General features: G+C 51.1%; 1 protein-coding gene across 1 annotated transcript in view; it reads right to left on the bottom strand.

Moving 5' to 3' along the window:
- PAPPA2 (pappalysin 2) overlaps nucleotides 1-20,194 on the bottom strand; it is a 90,590-nt gene that overhangs the window by 20,492 nt on the left and 49,904 nt on the right. Inside the window, exons 14-17 of the mRNA XM_054834188.1 lie at nucleotides 11,521-11,692; nucleotides 9,005-9,182; nucleotides 6,974-7,187; nucleotides 87-255 (exon numbers count right to left, since the gene is read on the bottom strand). Coding sequence (XP_054690163.1) covers nucleotides 87-255; nucleotides 6,974-7,187; nucleotides 9,005-9,182; nucleotides 11,521-11,692 — 733 coding nt within the window. The remainder of the gene's footprint in view (nucleotides 1-86; nucleotides 256-6,973; nucleotides 7,188-9,004; nucleotides 9,183-11,520; nucleotides 11,693-20,194) is intronic.

Here is a 20,194-nt window from a genome sequence, read left to right as displayed (position 1 = left end):
CAGCGGGGCACAGGGATCCCTACTGCTTTCAGGGGCTCTGAAGCACAACGCTTGGCCGACCTCTGCCTTCCCCCCAAGTCACTCACCTGTTGTCCCTGCGGCTCGCAGTTGAGGACGCACTGGCTGTCCAGCTCGAAGCCCTGGGTGCAGTTGTACATGCCCTCAAAGACAGGAGGGGGGGGCTCGCACACCACAGGGATGCAGTGCCCCTCTTCCCACTGCCCGCTCTCCAGGCACTGCACCTTCAGGAACTTCCTGGGGAAACACAGAGCCAGGCTGGGCTGCAGCCCCCCGAACACACCCCACCTTGGCTGTACCAAGCGTCCCCACAGAGGCAGGGACAGCCTAGAGACATCTCTCCAGGAGCACAACCAAACCCCCAGCGTGTGGGGCTTTCCCATGCCATCCCACCCCTCACCACGGGCAGGTCCTCTTGGAGGGACAACCTACGCTCAATCAGGACCTTTCCTTCCCCTTGCTGGGAGGATCACGCTGATTTAGGAACACTGGCCACTTTTTCCTTGCACTCACCACCCCATTGCTCCCTGCCTCTCGTGGTGCCCCTAAAACCATTCCTCTCTGTCCCGCAGCCCCTGCGGGTCCTGGGCTGCTTTGTCCCACCGCCAGTAGCTACATATTTTGCTGGATGGAGTGAGCCTCCACCAGTAAATCCTGCTGGCCTGCGCCCAGCTGCTCCTGAGGCTCCTCTTTGTACTGCAGCCAGATCTGTCAATCCTGCTCTTGCCGAGGGGCTGTCGTACCGCAGCAGACCAATACCATCCTGTACCGCTAAAACAGCCCAGGCGCAAACTACTTGCCAAAAAGACGATGAAAAAGAAAGGAAGAAAAAGTCCAGAAGCGGAGCCCACCCGCTTTTCTGTCTCCTGTCCTTGGCAGCGATAGAGACACCGCATCTGTTAGAGAGGCGTCAAAACCCCGCAAGGCACCGGGCTAGCTGGGGGCTGCTCTCTCGGGAAAGGATGTCACCACAACGCCAGACTTTGCCAGGTTTTTGACAGCACTGATGGGCTTTACCTGAGCCAGTGCTGATTTCTCCATCCTTAATGAGACTTTTACCCCCTCCCTCACTAGACACAGCCTGCTCCAGCTGCTTGCCCCTGCCCTCTCCCACCACTGGTGCCAGCAGGCAGGGCTCCAGGCGCTGTGCTACGGAGTTTATAGCGTGCCACAGGTACACGGAACGGGGTTTAACCGGGTTAGAGAAACTCCTGGGGGGGAGGCACTAAATTGCTCCTTGTTCTGACCTGTGGCAGGCGTTGTGTGGGGCCACCCGGCTGCGCCCTCCCAAAATGGTGCGGGGTCACGCAGTCCGGAGTGGCAAGGGGACCCCATCTGCATCGCACCACCAGACCTGGGGCAGGAGCTGGTGGCCACCCCTGTTATGTTTCTGCCAGGAACTCCTGGGCAGGAAATTTGGGAGCCTTTTGAAACATTCTCTTTTTTCTTTTTTTTTTTTTTTTTGTCAATATTTGCAGCTCTTAAAGATTCCCCTCCTCCCTTCAGAAATCAGGGATCTGTTTTTCCTAGAGGCTGCATAAGGGGGACAGAGGGTTCCTGCTGTGATGAGTACAGGCTCTGGCAGGTAACGTGGAGGTGGGCAGGGGAGGGGATGGAGAGTGGCAGGTCCCCCGGCACAGAGCTCTGCACAATATCTTCCCCCCAGGAGCGTGGGCTGCCGTGGTGTGAGCACCCGAGCAGCAAGGGGTGCTGCAAAGTCACCCCGAGAGCAGTAGCCTTGAATTGACTGAAGGGAACTGCAACTACGCATGATTTTGGAAGTGTGGTGAGGAGGAGCAACTCTGGACCCTATTGTGGGCATCGGTGGTTTCAGCCCACTGCTAATTTCACTTTCTTGGTAGCTCGCCCTTTTCACTGGGGGATGGTCACTGCCTTTCAAAGATGTTCTCATCAGACCTTGCCTCTTCCTGTGCTTTTTTTGAACGCTTTGCTTTGCCCACCTTTAAAGGCGCACGCTGAGGCACCGATCCGTGTTGGATGTCCAGGTCCTCAAGCAGCATTTTCCCCTTCTTGAATTGCCTGGCACACGGGGTGTGATCCAGCTGAATGCCTTGCTTTGGGTTAAGCCAATGGCGTCACAGCGATAGGAGCAAACTGGGGGTGCAAAGCTTCACTGCAACAGCGATGCCTCAGGCATGGAGCAAACTCCTTTACAAACCAGAAGCATCCCAGCCACACGCTACTTCTCACTCGCCCACCAGCCACCACGCTATAACCAATGCAGCCACTTCAACTCCCAAATCACGGTGGAACCCTTTGCCCAGGAGCGGTGGGAAGACCTGGGGAGAGGAGCCGAGCAGGGGGAGCGCACGCTGCGGGAGCTGCAGTTTGCACAGGTGCACGCTGTGGTTTGCAGCCCCATCGTCTTCACTGGGGCTTCCTTGTCTTGATGTGGTGCTGGAGTGGCCCCAGCACCATGCACGGCCTCTGCCACCTCTCCCCAGACCTGCTTTCCCCCCCTAGACCCGGGACGAAAAGCCGCCTTGGTCTGGAGGCTCACCCCACCGCCAGCATCCGTGCTGGGGAACTTCAAACAGGGCTGGCCTGGCTTGACCCTGGGGTAGAAGGTGGCCTGTAGACCACTGCCGCACGTATGGAGTGAGCAGTTTATATTCAGGCTCAGAGAAGGGAAGGGAGAGGCTTTAAAAAAAAAATTTTAAAAAAATCCCCACAACCTCATAGCAGCTTGAAATTTCCAGACCCCCCGACTTCTTCTGATCTGGGTTAGCGGCATTTCTTGAGGATTAACGAGGAAGCCAGGAAAATCGGAGTCAAAGCTTCCCCCCTCCAAGCAGGCGAGCGGATGCCTAATGGGTAGAGGAGGCAGGGGAGACGTCTGAGGCCAGCGAGGGCTGCGTCTGACGTGAAGGCATGAGCGCTCGCCTGGCTCCGACAGCCGAGAACGCAGGAGCCTGGCCAGGATCCAGTTGTGTACTGGGTCCGCTGTACGTGAACGGCGATAAATGAGTGTAAAGCCTCATCCTCCCATGGCAGGAGACTGACGGCTTCAAGAAGAATAGTGGGGAAGCAGGGAGATTCGCCAGTAAATTGAAAGAAAGCAACACCAGCTTGCAGGACCTCCGCTGCTTTGCTCCAAACAACCTGGGCTGTAAATCTTCATCAGAGACCTTGGAGGTGGAAGTGACACAGGAGTCCGGCCGACAGCCTGTGTTTTCTTTACCTGGCTGCTCGGCTCCCTCAGCTGCGTGGGTGTTTGCCTTTTATCTGAAGGGGCCAGATGTGGGCAGAGGCAGCGAGCGCCCCACGCCTTCGCGCCCACCACAGATGTACAGTGGCGCGGTGCCCTGCGAACTCCGATGCTCCCGGGTTAGGCTGTCCTGCTTTGCCCGCTGCAATCTTTCCGATGCATTTCCAGCCTCTGGTCTGCTAACTCTTTCCAGTCCGTTTTCTCCTCCGCGTTCTCCAGCCTTCTCTCCCTCTTTTATGGTCTGCATATCTTCGAGCAGGGAGAGGAGGCAGAGGGGCTGACATCTCCATGGAAGCTCATCAGGGGTCTGGGCTGTTCTCTCTTGATCTCTGGTCAAAATTCAGGCTGAGACTTTCAAAGCTCCCTGAAAAGACCTGTGTGCCCGGTTCTTTGCTTCATTCCCTCAAGCTAGCAGAAGGGGCTTGACCACTCACAAAAGTAGCTTTGGGATCCCAAAAACCTCTTATCTCCAAGGAATCATCCTGCACTGGGCAAGGGAAACAAGCCCTCTGCAGGGTCTGACCTTTTTGGTCCCCAAACTGAGAGCATCCTCTCAGCATTAGAGTGCTCCTTTAAAGGATGTCCTAGATATTCCTGTTGGAGAGCTGCTTCAGATGGTACTGCATGGTGGAAGCAACAGCAAGGACTGCTGTGGGGGTGATGCCCATTTTCCCCCAAAGTATCTGACCTCTGACTTTCAGGCCAGCTCTTTTCAAGGCTGCAGCCGTGGACAATGCCAAACCTTGCTCCTTGGCAGTTCGTTGCTCTGTGTGATCCAGGTGGGTGTGTGCCATTGGACAGATGCTACCCAAAACCAGAGACCTCCCATCACAAAGCACGGATACACATGTGAAGTTTCCCTTGTTACCGTTATTTTGGGGTTAGATGTGAAATAGCATGGCAGCTGGAAATCAGGCTGTTACATGGGCTCTCCAGGCTGAAAACGGATTTCCTTTGGGAAGAGTCAAAGAAGATTTAGCCTTCATGTCAGCATCATCAGTCAGATGATCCTGCCAGCAGAAAGGCAGCAAATCTCTGGCAGGATCTCGATTACACAATCAACATTTCCTCGAGGATCCCTTGTTGACAAGCAATGATTTCTGAAGGGTCTTTCCTCACCCAGGTTAATAGATAAAAACATCTTCTCCGAGACAACAGATTTCTTCATCCCTTTTCTCTTCCACTTATGCTATGGTAAATTAATTTCAACCAAGATTGCAGGAACCTTCTAGGCATCCTTACTGCTCCTGCAGTAAAATTCGACAGAAGGGAGGGAATCATACAAGTATCTGTGTCCAAGAGCATCTTGTCTTGGACAGAGAGCGCCGGATCCCAGCCACGGCTGAGGCACCATAGCCCTGCCACGTGAGGAGCAAAGCCCCAGGGCTTGGGTCCCCAGTCCAGCTGTAGCAGCCGTGGTGTTTTACGAGGTGCATGAGAGAGATCAGAAGGCTGCTCCAAAAAGCAGCTAGTCAGGAGGTGATGATCCTTGGCTGGGTTGAGTTCCTGCTTGCTCATATTACAGCTTAACTGTTCCTGTCCACAGGGGATCCAGAGCCATCCCTGAAGGAAGCCCTTGAAGGAAGTGACCAAGCTTCTTGTAACAGTGCTGTGAGAAGCTGACCGTGTCTTTCACATAGTAGCAGGTTGGGCTGATGCCTTGGGAACACACAGACACCCAAAGATGCCTCTACTCCTTCCCTGGAGAACAGTCCGAGCCCCATAGCTGGGGGTTACACTCCCTCCATCATTCCCCTCTAAAAAGGCATGGTTTCTAGAGCTAGAAGAATAATTTGAAGAACATTTCCAAGGTTGGGCTAAGCAAGCTGGCATTGAGAGTCTTCAGTGTCAGCTGTGAATCATGCCTGAATTTTGTCCAACATATAGCACACAGAGAGTCTTGCTTTCTTATGTCCATCAACACGGACACTGAATCCTTTAGCAAGGCTGGTGCTTGCTGAGTTGATGGACAACAGGGAGACAATAGGTCAAGAACTCAGTCTGCTAAACCCAGAAGGACTTCAGAAGACCCCAAAACCTGATGTCCAAATCATCAGCTGAGACCCTGCACATCAGGAACCTGCACCTCACCGATGCTGGCCCCTTCCAGAGCTCTCCACCACCTTCAACAACGTGCTTTCTCCAAGGTTGGCCTGAACAAAGAAAGCAACCTCTCCCTCTGGCAGCTCCCATCCTCTGCCTGCCAGGGCTGAAACACCAGAAGGATTTCCAACGATCCAGCAATTGACTGGCCCGCTTACTGGCTAGTAGCTGCTACTCGCTACACATGCCAAGGCGTTTGTACTCATGCTGTGTGTATACACAGCGCTCCAGATGAGATGGTGCACCGGCATTTACACTTCCAAGGAAAGGCTTTTGCTTTGAACCATGCCACTCACATAGCAGTTAATCTGCATAAGAAAGCAATGAATTTTCTGTTTCTGTTAATTTTTTTTTTTTTTTGCTTACCGTAAAAAGATCGTACTCTGCCATCAAAGACGTTGGATGAATTAGTAGTAATGATAATAGCAAATGTGAAAATGCTACCTCAACGTGCATCGCTATGGAAATGTAAACCACTTCCCATGATTTTCCTTGACTTGTGTCGCAGGCTGTTCAGACCCATAGGGAAGGTACACACACATCAGAGAAGCACCGGGAGCTCCCAGAGGGCATCCTTTTTACCAGCAGTCACTGCAGCATGACTGAGATGGCCTAAATTTGCAAGCTGGGTTAATCTGATTGCACGTCCAGTGCCTGAAATGCCACAGGCACGCAAGCTGCTCCGCAGTTTGCAAAGCGGTCCACGTGATCGTAGCCATAATCGTAATTTGCTCAGCTCCCCTTGGCCCAAGAAATGCTCCTAACACTGTGAAAAGCTGTTTACAGAAACCACTTCCTTCATTACAAGGCAAGAAATTTGGCAACTGCTTCCCAGTGCACAACAACCCTACCCCAGAGCAAAGTAGAGATGAAGTCTGCATCCAATTAAAACTGGAAGGGGGCATTAAACAATTAGCACATAATTACCTGATTTGGGCTAGCGTCAAGACTCTGGGGAGGACCAAGCCAGTGCCAGGGAATCTTTAGTGACCGAACCCAACGGGGACTTCAGCTGGAGGCGTCGCAGACAAAATGCTGCTTTACCCCCCAGCGTCACGATACTGGCTGAGCGCGGGGCTAGTGAATCACCAGGAATTTTTCCCCGAAGCATCGGGCAACATCTCCAATTTGCCAATGCTTGAGATTAAATTTAGCCAAGACGTGCAGGGGGTAAAGCGTTAACCCTGGCAACAGGTAGTCATTCATTCTTACAACCCCCAGTGCCACGATCTATGTTTTATCACTTTTAGGAAAGACAGCAGCTCCAGGAATCTTCCAGCATCTTATTACATCTAATTACCTGAGAGTCTGCAAACACTTCTGTACATGCTTAACTTTCAGCAAGCGACAAGTGCGTTGAGATGCACGGGAAAACTCACATGCTTTAGGTTAAGGCACTTAACGTACGCGCGCGTGCAACAGCAACTTGCATCTTGTTTCCACCTGCTTTCACCTAAACTAGGGGAATGCCTCCTGTATTTCACGCATGACCAGAGCAAGCTGCTCTGCCTTGTACCTATTAAATCAGCTCTTCAAGACTGCCAGTGTACCATCACCTCTTCTCCCGATGTCAGCAAGGAGAGGAGGAAGAAGATGGTGATACCAGACCCACCACAGACTTACTTCTTAGCCTTGCCCGCTGTGTTCTCAGCCACGTGGTATCCAGGCTTGCACTTGTAGCGGCAGACCGAGCCCACGTCGTGGTTCCCCTGCAGGCACCGTGGGACCAGGAGCTTGGCGTTGGCCACCGCAGGAGGTGCGTCGCACTCCAGCTTGCAGTAGGCTTCGGGGAGCGACCAGAGACCATCCTCCAGGCAGGTCAGCCACTGGTTTGTTCCTGACCCCAAAACAGAAGCAGTACATGGTGGTTACAGCTGATCCAAGGATGGAGTTCTGCTGAGGGAAGCTCTGAACAACCAGCTAAAGTCCTTCTGTTAGAGTGGATACTTGATGCCAAGGGAGGCAACAAATACGAAGACCATGGACTCCACTGCATGCTTGGTCAGGCTGGGGCAGAAATTCCTTGAATGCAGACAGAAGCAGGGAAGGGACAACTTCTAGGGGACAGAGAAAGGATCTTGATTCTGCAAATCTCCCCAAAACTTTCCCTTAAACTCCCCCTCTCTGGTGATGCCTCGGGATAGCCTTCAGCAGGCTGAGGACTTTTGTGTACGACACCTATCTGTCATATTTAGCTTAGCCCATCTTCATTGTCCCCAGGTGCATCTCTTTCTTTTTATGGGATCACTGCTCTGCCTACAGCTGCTCTTGGACCAGGGACAAGACCATGCCTCCGCTCGGCGCCTGCATTCCTGGCGGGCCGGCACTACCGAGGGTCACCCCCCGCCTCCGAGCAGCCATGTCATGCTTTCCTTGCCTATTCTTAGCATTTATTAGCCTTGAGAGCCTGCCCGTAAGGACGCGAGCCTTCGGGTAGAACAAGCATCAGGCACGTCCCTGCGTTGACAGCTCAGCCGAGTCGGCTGGACCTCTGCGAGTTTACCCACGTGGCTCAAGCGCCTTGGCTGAGCACCACCAGCCATCGTGTCAGTCGCTGGAAGTCACCCAGGGCGCTCCATCAAGGGGACGCCTTCCCACCAAGGGAAGCCATGGCAAACCTCCCGTTGACTTCAGCAGGAACAAGAGGTGGCTGCGAGTGAAAGATCAGATTAAAGCCCTGCCCTTGGCTGACCCACACAAGGCAACGGGCATCGGCAAAATTTGGGCTGTCGAGTCATTGTTCACGCACTACCCTTTGATCAGCTTGTGCTGAGGATCTGCTGGCATCCCCCCTGCCATGAAACGAGACCTTAATACCCTGCAGTTTTTGCTCCTTAGATTTAACTTTTTTTTTTTTTTAAAGTAAATGATTTTCATACGTTTCAGCTATAAATGTCTCCATAAAATAGGGCACCCATTAAAATGATTTGTTGTATGTGATTGTTCAGAGCAAAGGCGCTGGTGGAAACTCACATAAAGTCCCAATGCTTGAAGCTGTCAAGGCAATTACCCCCGAAATCCCATCCAGCTCAGCCTTGTATAGACAGGAACAGTAGCTCTCTTTCTCCGACTTGGCTTGAAAACATTCCTGCGGCTATTGATGGAGTCGGCAGAATGAAAGCCAGGCCATGGCATGTCTGGGGGACTGCTGCATGTCTGGGTGGTGGACATCTCCCAGACTGCTCCGCAGCTGTAGGCATCAGTCTCTACGGCTTTGTACAGCCCCGGGACTCCTGAACCACACGCTTTCCCACAGCCACCAGGCACCGAGCCACTTTTGGCTCTCTGAAGTCCTCTCTCTCTGTCCACCCTGGCTGCCTGCACACTTCTTGCCTCCCTGGTCCCCATAACGCTGGAGGCTGCCAGACCTCACCAGCTATCAGGAGAAGACATCCCTACACCCTGAAGTGGATGGATAAGGGCTGTCAGCTAGAAGATGGGAGTCAGAGAGAATTATTCCCACACTACGGTGTCCCACTCAAGGGGGATGGATGCCTACCGTTTCAGGAGGTCTCTCAAGAGCCCACCTGGCTGGGAGAAGGCAGGACAATGGGGAAGTTTGAAGTTGCAATGCTCTGTTCAAATAGCTTGGGACAGGCATGAAAAGTGGCACCAAGCAGGGAGAGTTCAATCCCTCAGCACTCCAGACCTTACCTTGAAGCTTGGCTGGGTGGATGCAGGAGAAGGAACATCTCTGCAGGTAGCTGGTCCCCTTGGGACAGGAGAACTCGGCGTAGTACACGTGGGACTGGTCGGGGACACCGCAGTCAACAGGGTCACAAGTCACAGATCTGTCCCACCGCCCTGAGCTGCACGTCAGCACCACCTCCTGCTGCAGAGAAAGCAAAGCTCCATCAGATGCCTGCAAGTGAGCTTTAATCTACTGGTTTGCCACCACAGCAGAAAGGGCTGACCCAGGTTTCAGGACAAGGAGAGCTTTGCCCCATTTTTCTTCCCCCAATCTGCCCTTTCTCCCCACTCTGGGCACTAAGTCACGAAGCCCCTACCCACTCGCAGGGTAATGCTTGGGGGGTGTAAGCAGTGAATGGCCCTCAGGGTAACACACGAACCAGCTGCACAAGAGACCTTCTAATGCTTGGTCTGTAACCGCGTGCCTCCAGAAAAGGCTAGCTGCATGCACGCTGCCTGAGCGGTGCCAGAGCACATTAAGGGGAAAAGGAAAATCCCTTCAAGATATGCTACAATTTCCTGAGCTACAAGTTATTCCCAGCTCTGTGCACTGCAATTTTCTCCTCTGCAAGACCAAGTCTTACTTCAGCTGTTGACGAGTGGCTCTCCTGTTGATTGTTTTTCCCCTAAATGCACTGATTCTCTCATGCCTCAGCCCTCAGCCCCCACTGAAATCAGAGGTTCATACAACCTCATTTACAAATCGTTATTACACAGCCCCTCTTACGCAGCTGGGGGACTGCATGAGAACCTAACCACCAGTGGTCCCACCACCGAACATGATCAACATGTGCCAAGGACTTCATCAAAACAGAGTGGTGGATGACAGTGTGCCATGAGCAACCTGGTCTAGTGGGAAGTGTCCCTACCCATGGCAGGGGGGTTGGACTAGATGATCTTTTAAAGGTCCCTTCCAACCCAAACTGTTCTAGGATTTCTGCTCCCAGACTGCTAACCCCAGCCCAGCAGTCCTGCAGACCAATGTAGTGTCCTTCAACTGTTCAGATATCCCTTTACTTGCTGAGTGCAACCACTGTGCTCCTTCAGTCAAATGTGTGACCTGTCCTCCCAGCCAACACGTTTCGATTGAACCTGGACGTGGTGGCTCTGAAGGACATCACTAAATTTGAGTGTGGTACTCTTAGGTGCACAGCAAGATCATGGTGTAGCTGAACCAGGTGGAGAGGATGCTCAGGGGAGAGCTGTATGCATTTTTCCAAAATGCCTCAAGAAGTGTAGGGTCACACAGCCAAACCAGGACAGGGCACTTGCAAGCTGCCATCTGCTGTGACAGCCACATGGCGAAGCTCTGTCCAGAAGTTTCCCATCTTGCTGCCAAATGCAGGAAAACTGTCACCCGAGGCAGATTTATTTTTTGCGGTTTCATTTCAGAGGAGAATGGGAACATTTTGTTTTCCCTGGGCATGCCTTGGCCCACGGAGCCATGCAGCCACGTAATTAATAACCTCCCCGGTGATGAGGGGCCAAGCAGTGCATCCCCAGCTGTCCCATTGCACTTTCCAGCACCCACCTCTCCTTCGGCAAACACCGATGGCTGCAGCACGGGAAACCTGCCTGCCAGGCAGCACGAGCACTTGCAACTCTCCAAGGGCACGAGAGGTCCACCCTGCTGACACAGCCTGACTCACCTCCATCTGTCTCCACCTTGTGCAAGTTCACGCTCTTGCTTGGGCTAGTGGGGGACCAGCTCAGCCCTGGAGACTCCTGTTCCCCCTCCAGGAACAGCCGAAGGATGGGACACGCTGTGCCAACGACCCTGCCAAGGTGACTGCCCAGACCAAGGCGGCTCAGCTCCCAAGGACACATCAGTCCCAGGTCTCCTTGGTCAACAGCTAAGAGCCGTGCTGGCTCGTGGCTTTTACGAGGCATCCCCCAGCCCTTTGGAAAGCAGGACAAGCTCTTTCATGGTGACCTCTGCACTGCCCCGCTGGTGTGGGTAGCGTTATTGCAACGCAACACAAAGGAAGAAAAGCTCTTGTCACTGTTGGCTGCCTCTAAATATAGATGCTCTGCAACGACTTCATTTTTTTCTGAGCCACTAACTTCAGCTTTAAGAGAGAAAACGTCCCAGAGATGTTTAACCCTCCCAGAAATGCCCATCCAGAGAACAGAAATGCCTACCTCTCCCTCTGCAGGAGGGCATCACCCTGGCTTAGGACATCCCCTGCAGCAGCCTTTCGCCCCACAGAACCATGGTCTGTGGGCAGCACCAGGCTGGGGCAGCTAGGAGGGCAGCAGTGAGGGGAAAAAGAGGGGTCCCCAAAGCAGGACCACCAGCATGGAGGTCCAGCACCAGAGCCTCCATTGAGCTGAGGTTTGTTGCAAGAGCAGTGAGGAGGTCAGGGCTGGAGGAACAAGGTGTCCTGGGGTCACTGCAACCACTTCGGGTTGGTTAAACCTTTCTTCAATAGCACTAGGTCCAACGGGCCGAGGTCACCCCCATCCTGAGGTCCGCTCACCTGCATGGAGCCCAGGCTCTTCCCATTGCTGGAGCGGAGGACGAAGCCCTTCTCGCAGGCGACGGTGCACACCATGTGCCTCGGGCCGTCGGAGGTGCAGTTGAGAGCGGCAGCATGAGCAAGCAGCGGCCGCGTGCAGCTTCCCAATCCCGCACAGGCACCATGGACGCAACTATAGAGGAGAAAAGGGAAGGGATCAGCAAGCAGGTCCTTCTGCAGCAAGAAGGGTCTCTCTCTGGGTGGGACCTATGCAGGATGCTCAGTGGGTCACATATGCCTACAGAGATGAACACCTATCCCTCAGCCCCATCTTCTTCCAGGCTTGAAGTCTCCTGACGAAGATGCCAGGAGGGTACTTCTTCCCAGCTCTGCCTTGGCTGGACCTCAGCCCAACCCCAGCACACATCATCTTCACAGACCAATGTGTCCTTCCAAGCTGATGACAGGAGGCACAGCCCAACAATGCTCCTTCCAAAATCTGTGCTGTCTGGTGGGGCTACTCCAGCTCCTCTGGCGCTGCCTGGCACCAAGGGAGGTGGTGGTGCTCGGTGTAGGTGGACCAAGAGAGCAAGAGGAGGGAGGTGATGGGGAGAGGGCAGGCAGATGGCATATCCAGCAAGGCCACAACTCTCCCATAGCTGCAGTGGGAAAGTTGATATCAGACAGTCCTATCAAGGCAGCACTCCTGAACGCACAAGGAGTAAAGCTATAAACAGCAGTCAGTGTAGCACCTTCCAGAGAGCGCTGCAGCTTCTCCAGTAGCAAGGTGGTCTCTACTACATGACAATTTCTTATCTCCAACGTGATCAAATCACACTGGACACCAGAGAACTTGTGGCAAGAGACCTCCTGAAACCGTCATCTGCAGTGCCATAGGGAGTGCACCACTGTTGGACTCGGGCATGATTGCAGCCACCCACGTGTTCTCCCATGCATGTCTCAGACAAGCGTGCGGGGACAGACAGTGGACAGCAAAAGATCTGCACTTTCCAAAGGCAATAAAGCCCAGGCAATAACATTAGGTGTTTCTTCTTCCCTGTAACTTTTGAATCCACACCTCGGTTTCAGTCAGCCTTAGCACAGGACAAGACAAGATTTGCAGCAACAGACAGTCAGGAAGAAAAGCTGGAGAGGTCTTTTTAAAGCCTGTTCTGATAGAAGGGTGACAGGTATGCCAAACCCTGTATTAGGCACTAGAATCCACAGAGGGTTCTCCAACTGCAAGGAACGGTTTAGCTGGAGAAGGACCCTCTGCAGATACTAGGGAACCATCCATGAGATGTTCTTCAAACTACACACAGGCCACCAAGGTGACATGCAGCTAAAAGAAGGGATTATCCTCCCCTGTGCACCATGTGAAGTTACAAGAGGTCCCAGGAAAGCTTGCAATGTGTCACCCACCCCCTGGAAATAAACAGCCCCACCACCACCCAGCAGCTTCCTACCAAGGACCAGCCTGATTAATCAAGCATCATAAATAATCCCATAGTGAAGAGGAGCGGCGGCCAGGGAGCTACGGTCTCCATCAGCGAAACGCAGCCAGCAGATTAATTACCAGGGATGGAACGGGGCCAAGACACAGGGTTGACACAACAGCTCCCACAGGAAAATGCCCCAGTTATCTGGTGGCCAGACTTGATCTTTTACCACGATAAAGCAGGGGAAGAGGTGCTGCAGCTTCAGGTGATAATTGGGGAGGGAGGGAAGGGAGGGAGGTGTACCCGAATGCCCCCCCCTCTGCTCCCTGCTCTGCACGGGGGCTGCGACAGCTCTTGTGCGCTGCGTTTCACCCAGGGGAGGCAGAGGCAGCCTTTGCCTCTCGCGTTCGCTCCAGCCAAGGATGCACAGCTAGAAATCCCACAAATGACACACACACACACACAAAAATAATATCAGTGCTGACACGGACGTTAAGGGAACGCAATGTGCTGTTGACTCTGGACAAGTCCACCGAGCCAGAGACACGGTGGAAACCTGCAGGCCACATCCCTGAAAGAGCCGGTGGGCACGGGAGGGGACCACAAAGGAGAACAAGAAGAAAGGGGCTGTTTTTTCAATGCAGACCTGTTTATGAAGTGAGAAATGGTTTCAGGGCAGCTGCTGCAAATTCTTTCACTAGCTTATATTTCCATTTGCTTCCTTTTTAAAGAATTTGTTTTATGAGCACAGCGTTTGTCAGGTCATTAGCTTCTGAGGGCATCTGGTACCAATTGTAGCCCTCTCCCCTCCCCTCCCGCAAGTCACCTTCTCCGGGGCGGTTGCTTTGCTCCCTGCCTGTGCCCCCGTTGCACGCACGCACACATGCTCCCATCCCCAACTCCACCTCCCCATGACGGAGCCGCTGTCCTAAACCTCCTCGTGTGCTCTTCTCTGCGCATGCATGCGTGAAAGGGGCTGAGCTTCTCTTTCCAGCCTTGCTCGTGCCTCCCATCCCCTTCCCCACCAGCCACGGGCACATAAGGAGCTGCAGCTGGTCCACAGCATCCCTCCTACCACGGTGCTCCATCGACACACCACAGCGAGAAAGTCCTTACCCCTGGGCACCTCTGGGCACGTGGACGTTGTCCAGCCAAGTTGCAGCCCACATGTTGAGAAGCAGGGCTGGAAGTTCAGTGGTGGGTTCACCCAAGCATCTGTAGGCTACAGGGCATCTGGGAGGCCACACCAGGACCCCAAGACACCTAACTTCATCTGCTCCTGAAGTTGTGTCGAGGTATGGAGTGTGTCTGCTCATCGCCGTGCTGGTGGCACCCTCCGGACACATCCAGCCAGGCCAAGTGCTGGTTGGAGCAGCTCTGCTGGCACTGCTGGACCCACAGCACATTGTCTGGGGCAGCCTCGGTAGTCGGGACAATGCTGTTATTAATTAGCAATTAACAAAGTACTGATCCTTTTCAGCACTTTTGGGTATGTTTTGGTTTTCCACCAGTTTGGAAACATAACCGGCAGTGCTGGTAGAAAGTAGATCGAGAGATCAGCACGTTTCTTACTGTATTAGTGTATACGCAAAGCGTTACGTAGATTAGGGATTGCTAATTATGAGTCGTAATATCAAAACTTTTCTTTTTATATACACCACACATATATATACTCATGCACACATTCTTTACGTGCATATAGATATATTTTAGAAATAGTTAGCTTTCTCTTTGCCCCAAAAGATGACTAACTTGTCGCCACTTTCTGTGTGACTAGCACCACCCCTACCCCACCGATACCCGCTAGGTTTTATTTCAGAAATGATCTGAGACCTATCAGCTCAAGTTATGAGAAGCTGTTCTCATCCTACACGTAGCTTTAAAGTCCAGTGCTGTTATCACAGACCTGAAGAGGGGCTCGCATCCCTGAAAACCATCTGATTTTCTCAAATCTATCAGTAAGCTTAAAAATATATATAAAAATATATAATCTCTACCTAAAAAAACCCCCACAACTTTGCCTCGATTGCTTCCTTTATAGTTATCAGCATCATTGTGACTACCACTGCAATACCCTGGGCCAGGACACCCTTGAGCCTGATGCTATACAAGCACAGGACAAAAATAAAAAAAAGCCGTGGAGCCTGGCCCAATCGTGATCAACACGCCTTACCGGGGTTCGGGTAACGTGATGGAATAAATCATTGCTCCCAGCTGCTGGAACACCCTAACGAAGGCTGGACGAGGAAATGGTGTAGTTAGCCCAGTTCTGATCTCAGCATGAAGGAGCTCTTTCTCCTTTTGATGATAAATGAAATTCCTGTATCGCAGCTGCAAAATCCTGACATTTGGCCATTTCTGATTCAGGCCGTATAAGATGTAGGATGAGCCAATACTATTTTTTTTTCTGCATGAAACATCAAAAAAAATTTCCATTTTTATCCCAGCATCTTTTGAAGCTCAAACTAATGATTTGTCAACAACATTTTTACAAAATACCAAGGTTTTTCTCCTAACTTATTCCACGTCAGCACCAGCCTGCATAACTTTCTGGGCTCACCAAGTCCCATAACTTATACATCAAAGAAAGTTTCAGATCTGGAAATTTGTGAAATTCTGCCTAGCAATGACCCTAACTGCTCTGGAACGATAAGAGCTTTGTTCTGAAATGGCACCAATTCTATAAACTAGAGAAAAACTTTTCTTTTGGGATCCTTCATCTTTCTAGAATAAAAGCAGGAGACAACTGCCAGCAATGGAGCACGTTGAGCCAGCGGTGACAATGCTGGTAGGGAGACATCCTTTTGTTGTGACAAAACCCAAATTCTAAAAATCTGAAGTTTTGCATTTTACAGTAATTATTTCACAGAACCCAAAAATACTGATGGATTTACTCAAGTCAAGCTAAGCCAAGCGAGATACAGTGCAGCTGCCTAAAGTGTAATAAATCATCCATAAATTGCTGTAGCATCTACCCAAGCTTTCAACCCAAAGATTGCTGCTAAAACAGCCCTTATCATAAAGCTCCAACTCTAACAGGGGAAAATTATTATAAGAAGTTCATCTCATGGTGCAAAGTTTTTGGGAAGAGGGGGTTATAGGAGATGTTGATGGAAAGGTAAAGGCTTCAGCCAAATCTGCTGAAGTTAAAAGCAGTCACTACATGTACTCTGGTGGAGTCTGGATTGTAGCACTGAACATCAGTGAGATAAAAGATGTTTACCCCAATGTGGTCTAGCAAAAGAGAATAGCTAGGAAATGAGAAAAGGTGTTTTGGAAATACTTGGGAATTTCTCCCTTCAGGCATGTTTCTCGTGGAGGGGAAAGGTCTCACTTTTCCAGTAAATCTGATGGCAACCATCCTTGTGGGAGCAGACTACGTGTACAGACCCAACGGTGGCGATGCTTCTTGATTACAATCTTCATTGAGTTTGCCACCTCAAGAAAAGATGTTTGCTTCTGTACGTGACTCCCAAAGAAACTTGGCAAAAAAGTAACATCCCTGTGAGTCATCCACTGTCATCTACCTCGCAGAGAGGGAAAAGGCACCAGTAAAATGTCAAATGACCTGTTGGCCCCTCTGTAGCTCTAGTGGCAAAGGAAGGAAAAGAAGCAAGAGCAGATCGATCTTAATATATTTCCAGACAGCTCATTTCCATGGTTTTTTTGTTGCTTGCTACACCAAAATAGATTTATCAAAGCACAGAAAGTGAGGCTGAAGGAGATGTCAACTTTGGTCTAGTCAGCTTCCCAGCTTGAGGCAGGACAGACCGTACCTTCATCACTGCTGAGAGGAGTTGGCCTGACTCCTTCCTGAAGGCAGATGGACCACCAGCCCCATCACGAGAGCAGCACGCAGGTAGGATTTATCTACCAGTATCCCTCAAGGGCGTGTATTCAGCTGTCCCAAAGATGACCTTTATCCACATCCGATCCCTGCTGGCAACATGCTGCACCTTATTTCTCCTCTCTTGTCCACAGGAATTCACTTCTGATCCGCATCCGCCACCAAGAAGGACAGAGGGATTTCAAAAGGGAGCTGCAAGCAGAAGCCACAGCTAGACTGCATGACTTATGCTGTGAGATTTAAGAATGAAAAATTATTTATCGTGACAGAGAAGATCTCGTCACTCCATGCAGATGCATACACACAGAAAAGAAGTCTGCTGGAAGGAGACATTTAGACCTTTCTGACAAGGATGGAGCAAAAGCAACAACTTTCATCTTGAAATCAGAAGCAACTTCTCAGCAGAGAAGGTTACTGGATATAAGAATAGCTCAGCAGGGGAGATGGTGGACTCATCACCTCCCGCAGCCTGTAACATGAGATAAGAGAGCCTTCTGAAGGACACGTTTAATCCCATTTCTGTGAAAAATGCTAGTGCCTGTATGTGACATTAGAGATGGCAGGGCAGAACTGGGGCAGGCTGGCTGCAGCAGTGCACCGAGGGCTCTGCAGGCAAATCTCGGGGTCTCACAGCGCTTGTTCTCTTCTTCACGGGAAGGACAGGAGGCTTTGTGTGAGCCACGTAACGTCCGTACTGATAAGAGCATAAGGAATCAAGATCAAGCTTCAGAGTTTCACCAGGAGCTGTGCTGGGGTCAGGAAGGAAACCTGCCTTGCACCCCAAGCACCCTGTTTCTAAGCTGTTGAGCTGCTGTGTTTGACTCAAGGTCAAATTGGTGAAAAACCATTGTGTTGGGAGATATTTTCTTCTACATGAGACTGGCTAATCTCAGGGAAAGGCAGAAGAGGCCTTGAACATCCTAAAAAAAAGCCCACATACAAAGCATTAAATTTGAGAAGCTGACTAGGCTGCAGAGAGCACATGGAATAGGGCAGACCATGAAAGTGGTCCCTGCACCTCAAGGGGTTTCCCATGTCACCTTCCAGCTGGACAGCGAAGCCACTGGTTGAAGCAAATGATCAGATCCTACAGTAGAGCCTTGGCTACCACTGCCCATCAACCAGTCAGGGACCCACAAGAGAAGCCCCAGAGGTCAACAGGCTTTGATGCTGGAGGAGCAGAGAGTTCTCAAGGGCAGAGCCAAAGGCTGAGATGAGCCCATGCCCTAGGAAAGGCGGTGATCAGGATCCTAGGCTTGCTTATTGAAAGCTTTTTTCCTCCAGGCCAAGGAGAGATGACATGCATGGTGCAGTAGAGACACAACCTGCTCTGATGGGCCTCGTGCTGCACACGGGAGGCTGTGTTTGCCAGGGGTAGGCAAGGAACAGACCTCCAGGCAACATGTGCAGACAGCTCTCAATGCTGGCTGTGCTGTGCACGCAAGCAGAGCCTGAGCAGATGTTAACTGGGAGGACAGAGTGGGGATGGAGGTACATCTCGGCCTCGGGATCCCAACATAAGCGTCCATCCGCTTTGCCCATGGTCCCCGACCATGGGGCACCCTAGGCCAGCGGGAAAGATAGGAAACACCAGCGTGCATCTCTACCCAGGGTCCCCACGAATTTTCACACCAGCACAGATACAGTTCATAAATTTACCCTGCATAAATTTAGCACCTGCAAGAAAGAAAAAAACAACAAACCCCAAATAAAGCCTGCTCGGGAAATAGCCCTCTTCTCTTTGCTGCATAAAGTTTAGCAATTGAAAATATGTAAACGTCCCTCCCTCTCCCATCTGATTTTCTCTCCCTGACACCTACTTTCCATAGAAAAGGAATCTAAACCAGACTCCTCTTGATGCATTAAACCCACTTTTAGGGGAGCAGAGGAGGGCACTCACACAGGAAATCAAAACACAAATCAGATTGCATTTTCTAGCACCTTTCCTGTTAACTCGCCAAGACATTTCCCAGCATATGCTAACAGAAAATAAAATACACTAAAAATAAAACCAAGCTAAAAATAAACATAACAGAGGAAACGAACAACGTTCCCCTGGTTCGGTATGTAGCCTGTACTCAGGGAAACGGGAGGGACTGTGGCTCGGTTTTAAAATACAAAGAAAAGGATGAAAGCTGGAGAGTTTGAGTTTCCTGGGTAGAAACTTGCTAAAAGTATGATTTCTTCTTGACCTCGTCAGGTTGCGATTGGGTACAGAAAGCAAAGAGGAGCCCTGAGCTGCTTGCAGAGAGGGGATCCTGGCGCCGGTAGCGAGGTGCGAGGGAGGGATAACACGCTGCTTTGGTCTGCGAGCGCTCTTCCAACCTTCAGTGCCTCAAGCGGGTTGGAGAGGAGGAAGCAACTCATTTTTTCAAACTAAAGATGTATTTTTCTAGCATCAAACGCCTGCTGCATCCTGACCTGGAGATGGCTGCATTTCATCAGCCAAAACATGATCTCTTTGTTTTCCCCAGCCTGCAAAGCACTTTGAGATCTTTCAAGATGAAAGATGGTACAGAAATACCGAGCCATCATATATTTATTATTTTGGCAATGAGCATTTCTAGACTGAAGTCAGGAAACCTCGTTTCTTTGTTGCTTTTGTTACTGTCCCTTTCTCGAGTTATTTTAGGGAAGCGCTCACATGCACGTACTGTCTATGTGAGGCTGGGTGCGTGCAAATGGTCAATTCAATTCTTTACAGGAATAACACAGATGATCTGTGATCTTTTGCAGTCAAACGTCTCTAAACCCCTTCAGATTTTATATTCCTGGATTTTTTTTTTTAGAGGATTTTCCCCCAGACTCCACCTGCCTTATATGAAACAGATTATTAGCCCTTCAAAATAAAAATACTGCTGTTTTGGAGATGAAATAGATTTTAAAAATATAAGAAGGGAGGGATACTTGGATGTCTCCTGACTTAACAGGGGCAGATCCTTTACTATTAGTGAGACTGCTGGAGGCTGTAAACCTAACCCCCCTCTAAATATTCAAGCCTTTTGTCCAGAAAAGCAATACTATAAATAGCACTTCCTACTCCAAAAAACTCTGGGGATCAGATTTACTCTGCGTGTTTGCTAAGGGCACGTGCGTAACCTGCAATTCAGCACACCGCAGCTAAGCCAAGGCCACAGGGAGCGCTCGGGACAGCAACGAGAGGAGGAGGAGGAGATGCAAGGATCTTGCGGGGTCCTGCCGTGCCCACGCGAAGGGGACGGCACGCAGCTCTGCATGCTTTGGCGGCGTGGGAGCTGGCTTGTGTTTCAGCTATCATGAGACTTTTAAGAGAAAAACCATTTACTTTCCTCTCTGTTTGTCCCTATATGAGCTTCTCCCCCGTCCATAGGCAATGCTCAGCTGCATCCGGTCAGTCTGTTCCTCCTTGCAGACACTTCTGAGGGGGGAT

Source organism: Grus americana, chromosome 8 (assembly GCF_028858705.1).
Source record: "Grus americana isolate bGruAme1 chromosome 8, bGruAme1.mat, whole genome shotgun sequence".
NCBI classification, from domain to species: Eukaryota; Metazoa; Chordata; class Aves; order Gruiformes; family Gruidae; genus Grus; species Grus americana.
This window is presented reverse-complemented; position numbering and strand designations above follow the sequence as displayed.